At 45.1% G+C, this 22,187-nt stretch overlaps 1 protein-coding gene across 8 annotated transcripts in view; it reads right to left on the bottom strand.

The window, feature by feature from the left end:
• LOC310661417 (uncharacterized protein) overlaps positions 1-22,187 on the bottom strand; it is a 122,396-nt gene that overhangs the window by 57,009 nt on the left and 43,200 nt on the right. For all 8 annotated transcript variants that reach the window (XM_083407347.1, XM_083407349.1, XM_083407348.1 and 5 more), the window contains 13 exons: positions 21,795-21,866; positions 20,475-20,621; positions 18,737-18,808; positions 16,488-16,631; positions 16,149-16,220; positions 12,202-12,345; positions 11,175-11,246; positions 10,488-10,631; positions 8,985-9,056; positions 6,688-6,831; positions 4,981-5,052; positions 2,960-3,103; positions 1,324-1,395 (listed from right to left, as the gene is read on the bottom strand). In XM_083407347.1, the coding sequence (XP_083263473.1) occupies positions 1,324-1,395; positions 2,960-3,103; positions 4,981-5,052; positions 6,688-6,831; positions 8,985-9,056; positions 10,488-10,631; positions 11,175-11,246; positions 12,202-12,345; positions 16,149-16,220; positions 16,488-16,631; positions 18,737-18,808; positions 20,475-20,621; positions 21,795-21,866 (1,371 nt within the window). The remainder of the gene's footprint in view (positions 1-1,323; positions 1,396-2,959; positions 3,104-4,980; positions 5,053-6,687; positions 6,832-8,984; positions 9,057-10,487; positions 10,632-11,174; positions 11,247-12,201; positions 12,346-16,148; positions 16,221-16,487; positions 16,632-18,736; positions 18,809-20,474; positions 20,622-21,794; positions 21,867-22,187) is intronic.

The raw sequence follows: 22,187 nt of genomic DNA, 5'->3' as shown, positions 1-22,187 counted from the left end.
GCAGGGCACCACTGTACATTAAAACATCAGTCATTAAAAACTTATTTGACATCTGGTGGGAGGGTGTTCCACAGGGCGGGTGCCACTACTGAGAAGGCCCTCTGCCTGGTTCCCTGTAACTTGGCTTCTTGCAGTGAAGGAACCGCCAGAAGGCCCTCAGCGCTGGATCTCAGTGTCTGATCCCTCCCATTTATGGATAATTCCGCTTTGAATAAACCTGGATTAAAATACATTCCCCCGCCCTGTGCATTTTACCCTAAAATACGAATTTTTGACCGTGTCTTGATACTTTTTTGAGCCGAGAACTATATTGAGAAATGAAAATCAAAATACCTCTCCCCCAAAGGACAAGTATTCTGCATGTTAGTCCAGGAAGCATTCTTAAAAATGCAGGCCAAACAAAATCCTCAAGCATCCCTACTTTCAGTTTGTCTTAACTTCAGCATGAATATGCTTTGCTCCCCTTCTGTTATGTTTTCCTTAAAAATATTGAATTTCTGCGTTATTTATCATATAACAACCATGTCTGGCTTTCCTAATTGCCCTCCTCCTATGCAGCTGCTAATCCAAAACTTCCCTCAATCTCATACTTCATTATGTGCTTTCAAGGCTGAAGGAGGCAACAGGGGGGAGAGAAAAAGAGTGAAAGTGGTGAGAAAGATTATTCATGTATGCTAAAACAGCAGCAAGAATGTTACTTCCTCCGAAATGGAAAGAGGCAGAAGTCATAGCAAAGGAAGAATGGATACAGAAACTTATGGAATATGCATAAATGGCAAAAGCTTACCAGAAGAATAAGAATAAGAAAGAATAAAAATAAGAAATCAAGATAACAATTTATATATATATATAAAAGAATGGAAAGGTTTGTTGAATATTTACAGATAAATTATAAACAGATGAAAACATTGGCAGGATTATTGTCATAACCTGCAGTTTCATAAGAGTATATATTTAAAGAAGTAAAGGAGTAAATTAAGTTAATTTGGATATGCAGAAGATATTAAAAACAAATTTAAGGAACCGCAGAAAGAGGGGGAAGGAAGTCAAGTTTTGAAATGGCAGAATGATTGTAAAATTAGTGAAATGTATAAAATTAGTGAAATGTATGAACTTGAAAAGGACAGAGATAGATAGATGATAGCTAGCTAGCTAGAGAGATAGATAGAGATGCAAGAAGGCATCTGGGGAGGAAATCTGAAGCAGGAAGTAAGAGAAGAGGATGGCTGGGGTAAATGGTGCTCAAATTTACATCTCAAATAAGGACATTTGATATATGTATCCGTTTCACCAAAGAAGTCTAGAAAAGAGCACTGAACTTACCTTCCAGTTCAGTGAAATCCTCCGTTTCACCCAATCCTAACAAAAAGTCTTTGAAATAGATCTGCTCATTATCTGGAGAGGGGGGAAACACTTTTTTTTTAGTTTAACGTGCAAGGAAAATATTGGGATAAAGAAAGTACATTGCATGAGATTTAGGTCCTTTCTTGCATCATGCAGCTAAAGCCAGAATCCATACTCAATGGCTAGCAAAAGATGAAAAATCACACTGAGATGGCACTATTAGTTTTAAGTTTTAAATTCCTCCACCTCCCACTCTGCCCATTGTGTGCAGGAAGACCAAGATTGGGTTGATTTTGTAGGCAGAAGAATCCCTGTACAGTCGTACCTTGGAAGTCGAACAGAATCCGTTCCGGAAGTCTGTTTGACTTCCAAAACGTTCGGAAACCAAAGCGTGGCTTCCGATTCCTGCAGCCAATCAGAAGCCCTGTTGGACGTTCGGCTTCCAAAAATAGTTTGCAAACCGGAACAGTCACTTCCGGCTTTGCGACGTTCGGGAGCCAAAACGTTCGAGAACTAAGCTGTTCGAAAACCAAGGTACGACTGTATTGCAAAATTAAAGAGAATCTGACTGCATTGTGGGAGAGATGTTCTATTTTCTCTACTACTAGGAAGCTAAAAGTAAACTAATGGGGGGGGGGGAGAGGGGAGAGAATCCAATCCCAAATCCTTTCTTTTTGCCTTCAAACTTTTGGTCACCTTAGAGAATGATTTTTGAATCAACTGCCCATCCTGAGCAGATGACAGATTCAAGAGTGGCATATTCCAGTTTTTATTTCACCCTGCTTTTCTCCTCACACCTTGCTGGCTTCTGAGACTCCAGAAACGACACCACACAAGTTTCAAGCTTGTCTCTGCAAGCACATGAGCTAAAAATGTGCAGGGTTGTTTTTATGTCTTGTTTTTTAGAAACATGAATTCCGAATACTAAAATGTTCTTACATAGAATTGTGGAATAAGCCTTGCTTTGGCCACTGCTTTTCCACCAATACCTTTCAAATGCAAAAGGTAAAAAGGACCCCTGGACGGTTAAGTCCAATCGCACACAACTCTGGGGTTGCGGCGCTCATCTTGCTTTTCAGGCCGAGGGAGCTGGCCTTTGTCCACAGACAGTTTTCCAGGTCATGTGGCCTGCATGACTAAACCACTTCTGGCGCAATGGGACACCGTGATGGAAAGCAGAGCGCATGGAAACGCCGTTTACCTTCCTGCCACAGCGATACCTATTTATCTACTTGCAGTGGCGTGCTTTCAAACCGCCAATCTTCTGATTGGAAAGCCCAAGAGGCTCAGTGGTTTAGACCACAGCGCCACCCGCATGCCTTTCAAATGTATGATTATGTTAAATAGCATGAAAGCCATAATGTGATCATTATTCATAAACAAGTTGGAACTGGCCTGTGACTAGATAAGTATAAAGGTATTCAGTGATTGATTGATTGATTGATCGATCCACCCACCCACCCACCCATTCATCCCTAAACAATATGCAGCTTTCCCTCATGTTATCTTGTAAAAGCTTCTTCATTAATCTTGGTGAGGCCCAGGCAATGCCTGTGTCAACTGCCTAGAAACAGAGAGGGTCTTAGAGGACAGACAACAGGTAAATCTTTCTTACCATCAGTTTTGACTGATTTGACTATATCGTTGAAAGTTTTATTGGGCAAGTACAGTCCCAGGCCACCCAGACTTCCCTCCAGCTGTTGAACTGTCATCTTCTTGTTTCTGATGCTTTCAACATGCTTTATGGCATCCCGCAGTGCTGGAGGAGGACATGAATGGGGAGGGAGGGAGGAAGGAAGGGCTGCCATCAGTCCCCTTATTCACCGTACTGAGTAGTTCAACTCGCCACATTTCTACACGAGTTTGCCATTTTGTAATTTAAAAATCCTCATGAAAACCTGTCAGCATTTTGAGAGGTTATGGGGAACGGATTTGAAATTCACGGCATGCTGTACGTTGAAAGAAAAATTATAGGAAAATGATGTACTGTTGGTATTTAATGTTAGGATATTTCCGTTTCACCTTAAAAAGGGAGCAGGCTGTTATGTGTCACAAGCCTGCGTACTTCCTGCTCACAGGAAGTTTCTGTTTTGTATATAGCTTTTGTTTCTCTCTGTTGCCTCAACATCGAAGCAGGTAGTCATGTTTTTCCTTTGTTCTGACCAACGCTGAATAAATCTCTAAAATATGCTCTCCTGGGTGCATCTTTCATTGTGGAAACTCTGCGAAAAGGGTGTGCACGAGTCCTGGAATGTGGACAGCTATTTCTGAGGCTCGTGTCGCTAATTGACTAATACTGTTTCCACCAGAGACCAGGAGACGGCGGGGAGGCATGATGGCCTTTGTCTCCCTGGCAGTATCCCAACATTTAACCCCTAGTAAGTTGGCAAAAATGTATAAGAGGGGTACAAATATCTGTTGGAAATGTAAAGAAAAAGAAGGGACCTTTTATCATATGTGGTGGACGTGTAAGGTAATAAAAGCATTCTGGGAAATTATATATAATGAACTGAAAAAAATGTTTAAAATAACTTTTACCAAAAAAAGAGCACATTTCCCCCTATTACACCCCCCCCCTTTTGTACATAGGTTCAGTTGAAGAACGGCATCGAAAAATTGAGAGAAGTGCACATTGTGGATCGCGGTGTTTCGGCTTGGATATTGGCTGAAGAGGTTTGGGAGTTTCTCATTAAATGCAGAAAACAAAACAAAACAAAACAAAACCCTCTGAATTTTCTCCTCTGACTCCAGGCTCAGATCACTCACTGCATTGTGCAGAAAAGGAGCAGAGGCTGAGAAACAGGACCGTTATAAAGTCACTGTTGATGAATGGGAAGCAAAGGGATGAGGAGGAAGGAGCAGTAAACTGACAGAGCCAAGGCTCTCCTCTCCTCGTTCCCCACTTGTTTGTCACCTGCCCTCCCGATGGCAGAGCTAATGAAGGAGGTGAGGACAGGTACCCCACCTAGGCCCGAAGTCACCCTAGGCCTCAAACTGTCCAAAATTCCTTTCTCTCTTCTAAAAATCTAAACAGCTTTCTCTGCTCTTCTCTGCTTTCTCACAAGATGCTGTTGCATAGGCAAAAGGTTACTTTTATCAGTACAAGAGAGCTTCAAAAAGGCTAATGAATAGACTCTGTCAATGCCAAGAATACTCAGGCCTGGGAACTGACTCTTATCTCACTCTAGTGAGATCTCACTCTAGTGACATCTTGGACACGCTGAACCGCAAGGCTCCTTGACCCCCTTGGCTTCTCATTCCCCTTTCCTGGGAAGGGCACCAAGAGTCCCAAAGACAGGAGCTTTCTGTTCATGCTCAGGAAACTCAACATGGGGCAGGACTCCTGAGGAGGAGGAGAAAGGGGAGGGAACTGGAAGGGGAATATATGCTCCGTGCAAATGGCTGTGAACTCGTGCTTGTTTTGTGAATCTATCACACTTGCTCCTTCTACCAGCCCGGATGGTAGAATAAAGCTTTTTCTCTGAAACTATTCAATGAGTGTCTGTTTTGACTCCCATTTCCCTGTCCAGGGCGCAAAGCTCTTCCCACCCGAGGGCAAAGCCTAAAAAGGCTACACTTTCACAGCCTGACAACCTCCATGGAGCTTAGGCCCAAGTTCACTTTCCAAATGCTTACCTATTAATTCAAAAAAGTGTGGGGAATTGAACCAAACCTTCAGGAATTCAATCCCATCCAGTCTCCCTGAACCTTCAACGGATTGAGAGAAAAGGGGAAACAAACAGACAAATAAACAAGTGATCACATAGGAAAGGTGCCATTCAGCTGGCATTTGCCACGAAAGGGGATACAGCCCCTTCAATCAACCACACATCAGCTTATGGCTTAAAAAAAATATTTTGTAAATTGCCCCATAAATAAATAAATAAATAAATAAATAAATAAATAAATAAATGTGGATTTCCAACAGCCTTTGGCGGGGGAGTGAGAGAAGCTGTACATAAAACATCTAAATACAGTGGTACCTCAGGTTACATATGCTTCAGGTTACAGACTCCACTAACCCAGAAATAGTGCTTCAGGTTAAGAACTTTGCTTCAGGATGAGAACAGAAATCGTGCTCTGGTGGCGTGGCAGCAGCGGGAGGCCCCATTAGCTAAAGTGGTGCTTCAGGTTAAGAACAGTTTCAGGTTAAGTACGGACCTCCAGAGCGAATTAAGTACTTAACCTGAGGTACCACTGTACATGACTAAAGGTGCACGAGGAACATCCCTGTGTTCACGCTGAAAGTGAGGAAAGCTTTTGCATGCATTCTAAATACTGAGAAGCCACCTGCTACCCTTCTGAAAGGCGAAAGGAAATATGCCAACAGCCAGGCAACAATGGTGGCCGCAGAAGTTCCCAGCCCCCAGAAGACGACCTTTTCCCACCAAGGACTGGAGTGATGTCCAAGCATTTGCAGCTGGAGATTGAAGCTGTGTGTTCTCTTCCCACTGAAGATGCAGGGAATCCCAGTGGCAAAGTGATGCTCTGTGCAATGAGGACACTGGCTCCTGGAGAAAACTGATGCGCTCCACCCAAAGGGAGGTGCTGTTTGTGCTAGCAAAATGCCCATGATTATGGCAGGCTGAATGGCGAGAGAGCCAGTCTAGAAGGACCATTAAAGGTAAAGGGACGCCTGACCATTAGGTCCAGTGTGACCGACTCAGGGGTTGCGGTGCTCATCTCGCTTTACTGGCCGAGGGAGCCGGCGTACAGCTTCCAGGTCATGTGACCAGCATGACTAAGCCGCTTCTGGCGAACCAGAGCAACACAGGGAAACGCCGTTTACCTTCCCTCCGGAGCGGTACCTATTTATCTACTTGCACTTTGACGTTCTTTCGAACTGCTAGGTGGGCAGGAGCTGGGACCGAGCAACGGGAGCTCACCCTGTCACAGGGATTCGAAACACCGACCTTCTGATCGGCAAAGCCAAGGCTCTGTGGTTTAACCCACAGCGCCACCCACGTCCCCTAGAAGGACCCTTAGATGGTGCAAAACAGTTTACTTATTAAACTTGTATCTGAACTCACATGTGGTCTCCTTTCCACACCTGCTTAGCTGCAGCAATTCTGGAGCATCAGAGACTCCCACGCTACTTTACTGGGCCCTCTGCCAAAAGTGCGCTCTCTTATAGGTTTTGTCAACCTAGTCCACTCCTATTTGTGTGCCCTTGCCCCTGAGCCTGCGCTCAGTTTCTTAGGTCTGAAGGGAGAAGATTAAATGGAGATGGAACCTTAGGATATTAGCCGGGGAAACAAGGAAATACAACCACGTTGGTTGCACTGTTATGAAAGATGTCATGGAGGCTTTTGGGCAAATATAGAAAATTAATTAAAATCTCACCATCAATGGAGACAGATGTCAGAGCTAGCTGAAGTTCCTCGGCTGATAGTCGGATGCCCAGAATTTCCAGGGCAACTGGCAACTCTTCCTTCTTGATCTTCTGTTTGCAAAGCTCGCTGATTACGTCAAAAGCCTTCTTTAAAGCTGGCAGAGCAAAGGATATACGATATATACGATATCCGATATCTTTATTGTCATTGTCCCATACAGAACAATGAAATTGAAAAACTAATAAAACATTCAAAACCCCCTAAAAACTCTGAAACCCCATGTTAAAATACACTATACTATACTATAAAAATCCCTAAAAATGCCGAACCCCCATTTTAAAATACACTATAATATACTATAAAATACACTATACTAAAAAATACACTATACTATAGAGACCCCTTATGCTGCATTTAGAACTAGAATTGCATTTGTGTAGAAACTGTTTCTCAGGCAGCTAGTCCTGGCCTTTATAACCCTATACCTTCTTCCAGAAGGCAGAAGCTGAAAGAGATCATTTCCGGGGTGCATACTATCCTGCGCTATCTCTGCCGCTTTCTTATGGCACCTGGAAGCATAGATTTGATCTAAGGTGGGAAGAGTGCACCCAATTATTCTCTCTGCAGTCTTTACAACCCTGGATAGCATTGTTTTTTCCCTGGCCGTGCAACTCCCAAACCACACACACAGACCATAAGGTAATAAGCTCTCCACAGTGCAATGGTAAAATGCCATCAACAGGTCCTTTGAGACATGGTTTTTCCGGAGGATTCTCAGAAAATATAACCTCTGCTGTGCTCTCTTCATCAGGTCTTTGCTGTTTTCTCCCCAGGTTAGGTCGTCTCTCAACTCCATTCCCAGAAATCGAAACACCGAGACCTGTTCCACGCACTTCCCCTCAATAATAAGGATCAAGAGTGTTCATTTTTACACTCGTTCCCATTTCGCCACCGGCAGTCCGGAGACAACCGTAAGATGATTTACAATAGGCTGATTTTAGGCAGCGAGAACCGGGAGGGGACACATCCTTGAAAGGCGAACAGCTGGCATTAACCCCCATTTGAGCAAACAAGAGGGGATGGTCAATTGTTAAGTTGTGGGCGAACATAGCAGACGACACAGCGATTCTTCAAACAGCTCTTCTTTATTCAGATGTCAGAACAGAACTAAGCTAAGGGGCTCAGTCAGCCTGCTTATATAGAGCTCCAGAACAATTGTAACTGTTGCCATTTTCTAAAACTATCCAATCACTGAACGTCACTTTTCAATCCTTCATTTGCATACAAAACTATCCAATCACTGAACGTCACTTTTCGATCCTTCATTTGCATAACTATCTACAGTATCCCCCTGCTGGCCCAGGGTGAGGACTTCAGTACATAACATCAATGATGGAACTCAACAGGGGCAATAAAGTAATTGTGTGATGTAGGGAAGACTGACCTCACAGGAGCAGAGGTGGTGGAAAAGCCGAGAGGTGAAAAACGCGTCTGAAAAGACCAGCGGTTGCAAGCCGCATGGTGCAACCCTATGGCAGAGCATGCCTGTATCACCCCGGAGGATGCCCGTATGGGGATATGGAGGGATGCAAGGATGGAAGAGCCAGTCTCAACACACCCACACACTCCTTCCATGCATCAGACCACATGTCACAATTCCTCAGAAGCATGCATTTCTACTTCTGCACACTGATTATTGCAATAAAGTTACATGAATCTACAGTTAGGTAACAGTAGGGGCAAGGAACGACACCCCTTCTGTTGTAAATATTGGAATGCCGGAAGCCAAGACCCAATCTGGGGGCAAACACTCTTTGGGTGAGAGAGCCCCAGCTGAGATTTATCACCAAAAAACACATAGCAAAGAAAATAGTTGGAATTGAATATAGCCTGTGAAACCTTAAAAATGTACCCTTCTGGCACCTCCAATTGCGGACGGGATCACCAAAAAACACATAGCAAAGAAAATAGTTGGAATTGAATATAGCCTGTAAAACCTTAAAAATGTACCCTTCTGGCACCTCCAATTGCTCTGGTGAGATCCTGAGGTTTCTGCAACCAGAGGGACTGCTTCTGCACATGCGCACACGACGGTAGACCACTTCTGCGCATGCGCATGCGGCGAAACACTTCCTGGTTTGCAGCTTTCGCAACCTGAAGTTTATGTTACCCGAGGGTAATGTAAGCTGAGGTGCTACTGTATTATTATTATTATTAACCCCTTCCCACATCTGCATATTCACTCAACATTTTCAGATGCATTGACGAATTTGTGAGCAATCAAGATATTGTTTTCTGTGGTCTTACCATCAAATTCTGAGATAGACTGTGTACCAGTTATACTCCTAATAATCTCATCAAAGGCTACAGTCCCGTCGCCTGTAAGGAACAGAATAGCAGAGAAGTTGAGGGGGATAACATACCTATGGGTGAGAAATCTTGTTCTTATTTATTCATTTATTTCATAAAATTTATATACCGCTTGATTTCTTTAATAAAAAAACAAATGTCCCAAAAGCAGTTCAGAAAAAGAAAACAGCAAAACAATTAAAGCATCCGTTAAGAACAATTAAAAACAGCTATTTAAATAATAATAATAATAATAATAATAATAATAATAATAATAATAAATCAACAGCAAGTGAAAAGCAGATTAAAACACATGTAAACATTCTACATATCTGGGTAGGCTTGTCCAAAAAATAGGCTTTTAGGAGGCACCGGAAAGAGTACAATGGTGTCAAAAGGCAGGCATTCCAAAGCGTAGGTGCTGTCAGACTAAAAGACTGATTTCTTATAACTGTGGAACGAGTATTATGTGGCACCAGTAGCAGCCAGAGTTCTGCAGAACGAAGAGGCTGAGTGGGCCTTTGTGGGGTAAGGCGATCTCACATTTGTTCTTGCAAATGTTTCTGCAATCAATCTTGGCACCAAAAAATGATCAGCTGGTTATTATTATTATTATTAATCCTGCTCTTCAGCCAAAAAGGCACATTGAGCAGCTAACAAATCACTTTTCTCCCTGACATCCAGTTTTCCATGTGAATGATGCTATTGGTATGGTAGAAATTCAGATATTTGGTTTTTGCAGGCATGCAGTTATACAGCCCTAGGCACAAGTTAACTATCTCAGTGCAATCCCAGACTTAGGTGTGGGACTTGGTGGAAACTCAATATTCTATAAGCATGTTTAATGTCTAATGTGTATGAGAAATTGGGGGAGGGGGAGAGAGAAGGGTGATGTGACATACTCAGGGCCGGATTTAGGTTTGAGGAGGCCCTAAGCTACTGAAGGTAATGGGACCCTTTATATGTCCAGCTGTCCTTTGTCAACAACAAATTGTCAGTTTTTTGTGTTGAATATATGCTATATGGTAATTTATGGTCCTAATAGGTATCTAAAGCCATTTGCACATGCAGAATGTAGGCATCCTATATCTAGAAATGAACAAACCAGTGATATTTCAGGGAGCAGGCTAGAAGGCGGGGCCCATTACTTACATCATAGGAGCCTACACAACACAAAACACTGTTGCTGTATGTAGGATTTATTTTATTTGTTTTTTATCTTATATTTTGGAAATGTACATCCAGGTTTTTTTCCTTTAATTTTTTGGGGGGCCCCCAAGAGAGCGGGGCCCTAAGCTATAGCTTGTTTAACTTATACGTAAATCCGGCACTGGACATACTGATGGCAATGTGGTTCATTAAAGCAGCGAGGGAAAAGGAGGGAAAATGACAGTCCATGCCCACAGGCTTACAATGCAAAAAAAACAACAACATGGCCCCAAGCAAGTGTCCTGATCTCACCTGCGACTGGAACTGAGTGGACCAGCTGCTGGAGTTCCTCTGGTGTCAATTTGATGCCCACATTGGCCAAGGTTTTGGGCAAGTCATCCACCTGGACTTGGTCACCTCTGATATTACTCATGGCATTCATAGTATCCGTCAGTACTGCCAAGGGCAGGAGGGATGAAGATGCAGTTGGTCATTTTTCATTCATTTGGAAGCAAGCCTAAAACTACGGCTAACAAAGGATTTCCTCCCTGCAGGTGGAAAAGTAGCCTGGCCATTTATTGGCAGGAAAGGGTTAAGCGCGCGCACACACACACGCACGCACGCACGCACACACACACACACACACACCCTCAAGAGACTATCTCTCAACCTCCTATGGCTGATTTGCATTTTATAAAGTCGACTATCAGGGCACGGAATCACAGAACTGAGCATCAGCTTTGAGCTTGAGATTGCTAGGGAATGACGACGAAAACACGTTTTCTGGGAAAGCTTTCCCCAAACCTCCTGCCCCCCAGATGTTTTGGACTACAAATCCCATCAGCTCCAGCCAAGGGGCAGGGATGATAGTTGTATTCTGGAAGGTAGCAGGTTTGGCAAGGCTGCCCTGGAACCTGATGAACGGTTCTAGGTACCTCAACAAGGAAAGATCTCTCAGTTGGAAGAGAGCCATAAAATAAATGGCTGGTTTGTCCTTACCCGTTGCTTCCAGGAGTTCTGGTAAGAGCGTATAAACCCTCATGAATTCTCTGAAATTCACCCTGCCGTGACCTAAAAGGCGAAGTGTAAATCAGAAAAAAATAGAGCAAATCATCCCAGCCTGTACCAACCTAATCAAGATTTGGCCCCTGCACAACTGTCTTTTTCTTCAAGCAATAATAATAATAATAATAATAATAATTTATTATTTATACCCCACCCATCTGGCTGGGTTTCCCCAGCCACTCTGGGCGGCTTTCAACAAAACACTAAAATACAATAACCTATTAAACATTAAAAGCTTCCCTAAACAGGGCTGCCTTCAGATGTCTTCTAAAAGTTTGGTAGTTATTTTTCTCTTTGATATCTGATGGGAGGGCGTTCCACAGGGTGGGTGCCACTACCAAGAAGGCCCTCTGCCTGACGAGGGAAGAATGGAGAATGAAACTGATGGAATATGCAGAAATGGACAAATTAACGGGAAAAATTCGGAACCAACGTGATCAGAGATTCACCGAGGACTGGAATAAATTTACAGAGTATATCAAAAATGTATGTGAGGAGCAATTAACGCTTGTTGGCTTTCAAGAAGCTCTGTGAAAATGATTGATAGAAATGTTGCTTAAAAAGATATGACAAGATTAAGATTGTCAAAGTGCAATATAAATTTAAGAAATGTGAGTAATAGTGATAATATGGAAAATTGTCAGATAGGCTGAGGGAAGTCTAAAAGATGTATATGTTAGAAGTAGATGTTAAACGTGGAGGGAATGTATATTGGAAATAGAATAAAAATTAATTATTAAAAAAAAAGAGAGAGAAGGCCCTCTGCCTGGTTCCCTGTAACTTGGCTTCTTGTAGTGATGGAACCTCCAGAAGTCCCTCGGAGCTGGACCTCAATGTCCGGGCAGAACAATGGAGGTGGAGACGCTCCTTCAGGTATACTGGACCGAGGCCGTTTAGTCTGCAAGAGACTGTTCAAAAGAGAATAGCGCATTCCCACCCAGACCCCACCCAGAAGTCTTACTGTCGGCTTTGGCTGTCTTCATCACTTCCTGCAGTAATTCATTGGCCTCTGGGAGATCCAGAGTCTTCAGGGTGGACTCAAGAGCGTGGAGATTAAAATGGCTGCCCTTGAGCTTGTTCAGAGCCATACAGGTGAGTTGAAGTTCTATAAAAACACACACTCCAAAGTCAACACGACATGACAGAACAGCCCTGCACAATGAGGCCACAAAGGGTAGATTTGCCTTGTTCAATATTTATAACCAAAAAAGAGTGTGTCACCACAAAGGCTATTAGCCATGATAATTTTAAAAAGTGGAACTTCTGGTTTTAGAGGCACTCTACCTCTGAATACCAGATACCAGAGACAAAAATCATGGGATGGCTGCTCCGCTGCACTCTGCTTATGAACTTTCCAGGGGCATCTAAGCCAGGTGTGGGGAACCTTTGGTCCTCCAGATGTTTCTACAACTCCAATCAGCCCCAGCAAACATGGCTAACGGCTAGGGACAATGAGAGTTATAGTTCACCAACATCTGGAGGGCCAAAGATTCCCCATAGCTGATCTAGATGGGCACTGATGGATATACATAGAACTACACTATATGAGGGGGACGCGGGTGGCGCTGTGGGTAAAAGCTTCAGCGCCTAGGGCTTTCCGATCGAAAGGTTGGCGGTTCAAATCCCCGCGGCGGGGTGCGCTCCCGTTGCTCGGTCCCAGCGCCTGCCAACCTAGCAGTTCGAAAGCACCTCCGGGTGCAAGTAGATAAATAGGGACTGCTTACTGGCGGGAAGGTAAACGGCGTTTCCGTGTGCTGCGCTGGCTCGCCAGATGCAGCTTTGTCACGCTGGCCATATGACCTGGAAGTGTCTCCGGACAGCGCTGGCCCTCGGCCTCTTAAGTGAGATGGGCGCACAACCCTAGAGACTGTCAAGACTGGCCCGTCTTGACTGGCCTGGGCAGGGGTACCTTTACCTTTTTACACTATATGAACCTTTGGTCTGATCCAATGAACATGGCAAGTCATGTTTTTACAGTCAACAGCAAAGCCTTCGCCAATCCTTTCCTGTTCCATGGATTTTCCTGTTCTTCCCTTACACATTTCTCACTACCTATTTTGAAAAGGGACGCGGGTGGCGCTGTGGGTAAAACTTCAGCGCCTAGGACTTGCCGATCGCCAGGTTGGTGGTTCGAATCCCCGCGGCAGGGTGCGCTCCTGTTGCTCGGTCCCAGCGCCTGCCAACCTAGCAGTTCGAAAGCACCTCCGGGTGCAAGTAGATAAATAGGGACCGCTTACTGGCGGGAAGGTAAACGGCGTTTCCGTGTGCTGCGCTGGCTCGCCAGATGCAGCTTTGTCACGCTGGCCATATGACCTGGAAGTGTCTCCGGACAGCGCTGGCCCTCGGCCTCTTAAGTGAGATGGGCGCACAACCCTAGAGACTGTCAAGACTGGCCCGTCTTGACTGGCCTGGGCAGGGGTACCTTTACCTTTTTACACTATATGAACCTTTGGTCTGATCCAATGAACATGGCAAGTCATGTTTTTACAGTCAACAGCAAAGCCTTCGCCAATCCTTTCCTGTTCCATGGATTTTCCTGTTCTTCCCTTACACATTTCCCACTACCTATTTTGTCAGCACAGGAAGCCGAGTTATATGGAGTCAGACCACGTAGCTCAGTTTTGTCTCCACGGACTGGCAGTCAAACCTGGGTGGCTCAGCTCGCAAAGAAGATGCTCTACCCCGAACTACAGCATGTCCTTTCTTGCAGGCTTCCCCTTCCTCCTTTCAGGGTTCAATCTCTGGCATTCAAAAGAAGGGCTGCGAGTTCCAGACTCCACAAATTCTTTCATTTTTTTTAAAAAAAGAAAACCGATCACAGAAAGCCATGGCCAGCTTGGGTTTTTTCTGCGAGAAGATAAATGAGTGTTGTTGTTTTTCCTGCTATTTATGGAGTTGGGTTGGGGAATCCAGTTTGGAAGGCTTTGGAATAGAGGTAGGTTAGCTTTGGGAGTACAGTGGTACCTAGGGTTAAGTACTTAATTCGTTTCGGAGGTCTGTTCTTAACCTGAAACTGTTCTTAACCTGAAGCACCACTTTAGCTAATGGGGCCTCCTGCTGCTGCCACGCCACCGGAGCACCATTTCTGTTCCCATCCTGAAGCAAAGTTCTTAACCCGAGGTACTATTTCTGGGTTAGTGGAGTCTGTATCCTGAAGCGTATGTAACCTCAAGCGTATGTAACCTGAGGTACCACTGTATTATCATTTTAATCGTGGTAAAATTGGTTTTACACCATCTCGCCAGATCTTTGTTGATTTTCTACCAGAGGGGGAGTGGGAATAGTTTCGAAGATATTGTTTGTTAAGGTTTCTAGTTATTTTATTTGTACCCCATGATATCTTTTTTTTTTTTAAAAAAATGTCCTTTATTTATTTATTAAATTCAAATTACACGTTAGTTACAGTACAATTTCAGCACTGTACATAACATATATTAAATATACGGATTCCCCACATCTGACCCTATACCCTATACCCTATCCACCATTTACCCAAATACCCATATGACTTCGCTCACCCACGTGCATGATTTCCTTCTCGCTACATTAAAACTCTATCATTGTGTTCATATTTATTCATCACATTCATCAATCCTCTATTCTAGAATCATTGCATCTTAGCTTAATGTCAGGGAACTGCCATCGGAGCGGGAGGCGGAGAGGAGGCTCCCGGATGATGGTGGAGAGGGTCCTAGTAGAAGGAGGGATAGCCCATCCGCTGGGGAAGGTAATCAGCGTAACACCAGTGGGAAAGGGGAGGAGATGGAGGAATCGGAGAGGTGGCTCAGGACTCTTCGCAGGAGACCAGCGGAGAGGGCACGAGTACTCCGTTGCCCACACCCACCTTGCGCAGAAAACTTTCGGGCAGGCAACGGGGGAGGAGACTGGGCGTCAAACAGCTTCTATGCTGGAAGCGGTTTAAGAAATGCCCACTGACGGATTCTGCCAGCGACTGAGGCAGCCACGGAACTTGAGGCTGTCCTGACAGAAAAGGTTCAACCATGCAACCTAGCCTGGAGTAAAGGCAACTTACGCACGAGCAATGCCTAGAACCATTACACTTAATGAACTCAATCAGTACTTATCCAAAGATTTCCATTGGAGTAATACTGTACGATATATTCTTCAACACACTTCCATTCCTTTCTCAATTCTTATTTTGATTGCATTCTAACTGAGGCTGTCAGTACCCCATGATATCTAATGTTGGTGTGGTAGAGTTTTATTTTTGTGACATTAGCCAATTCTTTCTGGGTATGGCTTGATGTGGGGAGGCACCTAGCCTCAGATTTTGCGCAAGACGTCTATGGCCAAAGTGTCTCGCACTACATGTAAATGAACTGTGAAAAAGACTCTATGAATTGAAAGCGGAGAAGACATTTACTTTCCCCCATTCATTTGCTTGTTTTGTAACACAAGAAAATATTTCATAAAAAACTTGAAAAATGAAAGAAAGCCATAGCCAAGGTCCTATAACTAAGGACATTCTTACTTAAAAAGGTACATACTGTATTTTTTGCTCTATAAGACTAATTTTTCCCTCCTAAAAAGTAAGGGGAAATGTGTGTGTGTGTTATGGAGCGAATGCAGGCTGCGCAGCTATCCCAGAAGCCAGAACAGCAAGAGGGATTGCTGCTTTCACTGCGCAGCGATCCCTCTTGCTGTTCTGGCTTCTGGGATTCAGAATATTTTTTTTCTTGTTTTCCTCCTCCAAAAACTAGGCGCGTCTTATGGTCTGGTGCGTCTTACAGAGCGAAAAATATGGTATATTTCTCTGAGCCTTTTAAGTGTGAAACTTTTAATATTAAAAAAAAGTGAAAAGAAGAGAAACCCAATCACAATCTTAGCACCTTGCACCTGTGAGTCTTCAAAGCCATATTTGCTATTTTCAGACATGTCTTTGCTTACCTGGATGAGTAATAAAAGTTGCAGTATAGGTTGTTCCTTTGAAGAAGTCCTTCAGATTCACAGTCTTTTTGCCTGAAAGTGGGGGGTGGGTGAAATTTACAAAAGATTCCTTGTCCACTCTCCTGGAGGCAATTCCTATTTGCCATAAACAACCAGGCAAGTGGCTATTTGCATGTCTTTATTAACGGCACTAGTGTACTACTCTCCAAAACACAAGACAAAAAGACGGTTGTTCTAGGAGCAATGGGATGGCCTCTTTTGCAACTGAATTGAACTCGAGGGCCTTTCCAAGCCAGCCTCACTTCACAAATACCCCCACTGGCCACAAAAGCTACTTACCATCAACATTGCAAAGGGCCAACGCGTCCGATGCCTCTTTTGGGGACAAGAAGATGTTGAAGCTGTTCAGGACCACCTGCAATCCTTCCATGCCTATCTTCCCATTTTCCAACTTGGCAAGGGATTCAAAACCATCTGTCAAGGCTGCAGGATTCAAGAGGAAGGGAAGGGAAGAGAAGAGATCAAGCAGACAGCAATCCAGAGGGCAGGTTAAGCTAGGTGACAAAGCTATATCTACAGGGCATAGATCTACACCACAATGCTAGCTGATGGTAGCTTAAAGTGGCTTTAAGTTCAACAGCCATCTTTTCCCCCTGGGTTCTGAACACTGCCGGGAACTCTTGTTCAGTGTATATAAAGGTAAAGGGACCCCTGACCATTAGGTCCAGTTGTGGCCGACTCTGGGGTTGCAGCGCTCATCTCGGCCGAGGGAGCCAGCGTACAGCTTCTGGGTCACATGGCCAGCATGACTAAGCCGCTTCTGGTGAACCAGAGTAGCACACGGAAACGCCGTTTACCTTCCTGCCGGAGCGGTACCTATTTATCTACTTGCACTTTGACGTGCTTTCGAACTGCTAGGTTGGCAGGAGCAGGGACCGAGCAACAGGAGCTCACCCCGTCGCGAGGATTCAAACCGCCGACCTTCTGATCGGCAAGTCCTAGGCTCTGTGGTTTAACCCACAGTGCCACCCACGTCCCGGCACTCTTTCCCACACACAACACCCATAAGCCTCTGGGTGGGAGCCATGACAGTTAGTGTAAACTGGGGGAAACCAGCCTGTGGTCCTCCAACATCATTGATGGTCAGGGATAATGTGAACAGACCTGAAGGACAAATTCCTCCCTGGCCCCAAATACTGCAACCGATTGTAATCCACCCCCATCGCTCAGCCCAGAAGCTTGAGGTCCAGCTCCGAGGGCCTTCTGGTGGTTCCCTCACTGCAAGAAGTGAGGCTACGGGAACCAGGCAGAAGGCCTTCTTGGTAGTGGTGCCCCTCCTGTGGAATGCCCTCCCATCAGATGTCAAGGAAATAAACAACTATCTGACTTTTAGAAGGCATCTGAAGGCAGCCCTGTTTAGGGAAGTTTTTAATGTTTGATGTTTTATCGTGTTTTTAATACAGTCATACCTCGGGTTACAGATGCTTCAGGTTGCATTTTTTCGGGTTACGGACCCGCCGAAACCCGGAAGTACCGGAACAGGTTACTTCTGGGTTTCGGTGGTCGCGCATGTGCAGAAGCGCCAAATCGCGCTTTGCGCATGCGCAGAAGCACCGAATCGCAACCCGCGAGTGTGCATACACGCCACCGTGGGTTGTGAACATGCATCCTGCACGGATCACGTTCGCAACCCGAGCGTCCACTGTATTCTGTTGGGAGCCGCCCAGAGTGGCTGGGGAAACCCAGCCAGATGGGCAGGGTATACATAATAAATTATTATCATCATCCATAGCAAGGTCAGAAAACAAACACCACCCAGTGACGGGCAGGAGACAGCCTAACTGACGAGGAGGTGAGCGCTGGTAAGCAACGTGAAGTCCGAAATCAGTCACATGGGGCACCAAATGACGAGGACCTGCTCGTCATCAGCAATGAATCAGTCTCACACCAAGATAGCTTGAAGGGATCTCACAGCCTCAGGAGCTGCAGCCCACATTTATTGCGTACAGCAAAAGCATACAACATTGCATCAGCCAGCAGACAAAGACAGTACAGTACAGTACCATACAGGGGCATCATGCCACCCTCAGGCTATGCTACGTGAACCAATCACTGAAATAGCATGAGCTGTTCACGCGCTGTTCATGCTCCAAGCAGCTTCTTGCTTGACCCTGTAATAAACTTTCGCCCATGCCCTAATGCATAAGCAACCATTTCCCTACACCTAACTATAAAGAGGGTAGGTGGGAGATCCAGCAAGTCCAAAGTGCCAGGTAAGAGGCTGGGATTCTTTACTCTGGGAACAGACCTGAGTGAAGTCCTTGAAGGAACCAGTTAGGCCCGCCCCCCAAAGTGCCCACCCCTTGGTCCAGCCGCTATTGGCCAACTCAAATGTTCCCTGGCTGGCTGGAGAGGGTGCTATGTCTTCCCTTGTCTCGGGACCCAGCAAGAGACACTGTGGGAGCAGCGGGGTGCCGCTGTGCTGCAATGTCGCCCACCATTGACGGTAAGCGGTATTGCGGGCCTAGGCTCCATGACCCGCCACTGTGCCGCGTTCATTAAACGACCACTTGTGGCGACATTCTTACCTGCCGCTGTTCTGATTTGATCATTCCTCGTCAAAACCCTCAAGAAATTAATGAAATGTGGCTGCCCAGCTTCTGCAAGTTACAATGGTGGTAAGAAGGGGATTGATTGAAAACGTTGCAATAATAATAATAATAATAATAATAGCCATCAAAAAAAGAGAGGCAAAACAGATGGGGGCTCTGCAATACTTGAAAGAGATGCCCACAATACAGTTATACCTTGGTTCTCAAATGGCATAGTTGACAAACAAATTGGCTCCCGAATGCCGCAAACCCAGAAGTAAGTGTTTTGGTTTTTGAACGTTTTTCGGAAGCCAAATTTTCGACACAGCTTCCACTTGAGTGCAAGTAGCTCCTGTAGCCAATTGGAAGCTGCGCCTTGGTTTTTGAACAGTTTTGGGGGTCGATTGGACTTCCGGAATGGATTAAGTTCAAGAACCAAGGTTCCACTGTATTACTACTGTTATTTTTCATTAAATTTACATACAGGGCAGTTTACAGTATACAGACATGAAATATATAACGTAACAAAAAACAAACAAACCCCAAACCCTCCCCCACAGGCACATTTAAAAAGCCATAGATTGTTTTAATGCCTGCAACACCTTTATATTTAGTGTAATTAATAAATTAATTGATCCCTGAAAGAATATTACCTCCTGATACATCCTTTGTCTTACCAACTTTGTTTTGTAAATAAAACCTTTGAGTGGACAGGCGGAAACCACCCCCCCAACCCCAGGTAAGCTCCCGCGTGGAATACAGACACACAACACTGTGTTATGGGATTAAAATTGGCCACAATTTTAAGATTCAGATGTAGGGAGACCTTGGCTTAGGCCTTGGGCATTTATCCCTCCAAGTCCCCAGCCAGGGATCTGGGGAACATCAGGGTTCATATGGAAAGAGGCGGTCCTTGAGGTATTGCGGTCCTGAGCCGTTTAAGGCTTTATAGGTCAAAACCAGCACTTTGAATTGGGCCCGGAAACTAATCGGTAGACAGTGCAATTGGACTAGGATCAGTTATATACACACACACACACACATATATATATATATACACACACACATATATATATATAATATTTATTGCTTTTTGAACAATTTAAACACCACAAAACAAGAAGAAGAAAAAACAAAAAAGGAAACAATACAATACAATACAAATACACTAACACATTAAACTAACAATATACTACACTAACACATTAAACTACCAAAACCAAACAAAAACAATTTAAACAATTTAAAACAAACAAACAATTTCAATGTCTTATCTTTCATTCACTTATTTCACCGACCTCCTCACACCTCCCTTTTTGTATTCCACTTCTGTCAATTGTTTTAGCAATTCCTTTCTTATCTTCCTCTGTTATCTGTCCTATAATTATCTTAACACATTCTAACCTTATTTTACCTTTGAAATTCTATTAATCTAGAATAGGATCAGTGTAATAAACTCAAACTGTCTTGCTCTGGTGAGCAACCTGGCCGCTGAGTTCTTCACCAGCTGAAGTTTCCGTACCGTCTTCAGAGGCAGCCCTACGTATAACCCACTTTTGTCTCTAGACTTGCCCACACTGGTATGAACCTGCCAGAAGGCTGCCCACAAGGCAAGGTGGCCCCTTGGCTGAGAAAGATTCTTGACCCCCCCCTGGAACAGATAGTTACTGGGAGGCGATTTTCAGACAAAGCTTATCTACAATGGCTAGCCACTTCTCTTCAGTTGACCACTTACCCGTCATACGTACCGACTTCAGCACCTGAGCAATCAACCTGTTAGCCATGCGCAGGCCCAAGCGGCTGGTGGTGCCCTCCACAGCCGGAGACTCCCCCATGCTGTGCTCTTTTATTAACTTGAGAGCACAGATGTTCTCCATGACGCCTGCAGAAGGGAACATCAGCAGCAGCATTTAAAAGTCACGTTAAGAGTGAAGGCTCTCGCTTGGAGACACGCTTTGTGGCCCACTTGCTAAGAAAAAACCCACCCTGGGTCAGGGTGGGCTGCGGGCTCAAGTCAGTACAGTGGTACCTTGGATTACACACACTTCAGGTTACAGACGCTTCAGGTTACAGACTCTGCTAACCCACAAATAGTACCTCGGGTTAAGAACTTTGCTTCAGGATGAGAACAGAAATCGTGCTCCGGCAGCGCGGCAGCAGCGGGAGGCCCCATTGGTGCTTCAGGTTAAGAACAGTTTCAGGTTAAGAACAGACCTCCAGAACGAATTAAGTACTTAACCCGAGGTACCACTGTAATAACTTACAGGGCGACTCTTAGTTCAAAGAAACAAACCCAGCTCAGGCCTAGTGAGCACTGCAACTCTTCCCAGCAGGGCCATCTTTAGTATATGCTGCACCGGGGTGCAAAGAACTGCCCAGCACCCCAATTTTTTTGGGGGGGGGCAGGCCAAAGTTCTTGAGCTTTTTTTAGGGGGGCAGCTCAGAGTTGTGGAGCTTTTTTGGGGGGCACACAATTCTCTCCCATGCCACTGTTGGTGGCGGGAGGAGAGCAATCTCCTCAAATGCTTGGGAGGGAAGCTACGCACCTCGTGTGAACAGTGTGTGTGAGCTGGGCGGGCCTCTCGACGGCCTGCCAATCCCAGCAGCGCCTCATCGTCCGTAGCAGAAAAGCTTGCGGTGCTCCAACGGGCTGTGCTGTGCTCAGCAGCGGCTGTTGGCTGGCCTGGCTTTTCAATGCCCGGACTCCAAATCTCGGCCCCAGACCCTCAGCCTGGCGCCCCTGAGAGCCCAAGGCCTGGGTGCCCCGCACCCCTAGTGCCTATGGGTAAGCCGGCCCTGCTTCCCAGTAGATCTTGCCCCGATGACACGGTTGCAACGACTGAAGATTCCCACCTCCACACAGATCCCAAAATCTCATCATCTCCCCAACCAAATGGACTCTTGGGGGGAAAGGTGCTTTAAAACATTTTTTTCAATTCATTCTAAATTATTTCCCAATACTGTTTTATCCTTTTACAGGTCCTCCACATATGAAAGAACAAACATTCTAAGGTGTGCCTTCTCTACACACATTTGTGTATGCCCAAGATCTTACCTGAAAAATTTGCAAACCGCCTGGTTGACTTCATTGCTGCGGTCAGTTCCTTGACAACCACAGTCCCATCAGCTACAGAAGAAGCAGAGCAGTTATGGAATCATTAAGAGCAGGCATCCCCAAACTCAGCCCTCCAAATGTTTTGGGACTACAACTCCCATCATCCCTGACCACTGGTCCCACTAGCTAGGGATGATGGGAGTTGTAGTCCAACAACATCTGAGGACCTAACCTTGAGAATGGCTGGATTAACGTAAAGAGACTAAAGATGGCCTGGAGTCCTTATGCTATTATATCTTCAGGAAAGCTCCAGGGATGAGCAGGGCTTCTTGGCTCGGCAGAAAGAAGGACCCAAGCCTTCTGTTCTCGGACGAAAGGGGAAAGAGGCTTGGG

The sequence above is a fragment of the Podarcis tiliguerta genome, assembly GCF_965153285.1.
Source record: "Podarcis tiliguerta genome assembly, chromosome: 13".
Taxonomy (NCBI): domain Eukaryota; kingdom Metazoa; phylum Chordata; class Lepidosauria; order Squamata; family Lacertidae; genus Podarcis; species Podarcis tiliguerta.
The sequence above is the reverse complement of the archived record's forward strand: the minus strand, read 5'-3'. Positions and strand labels throughout refer to the sequence as shown.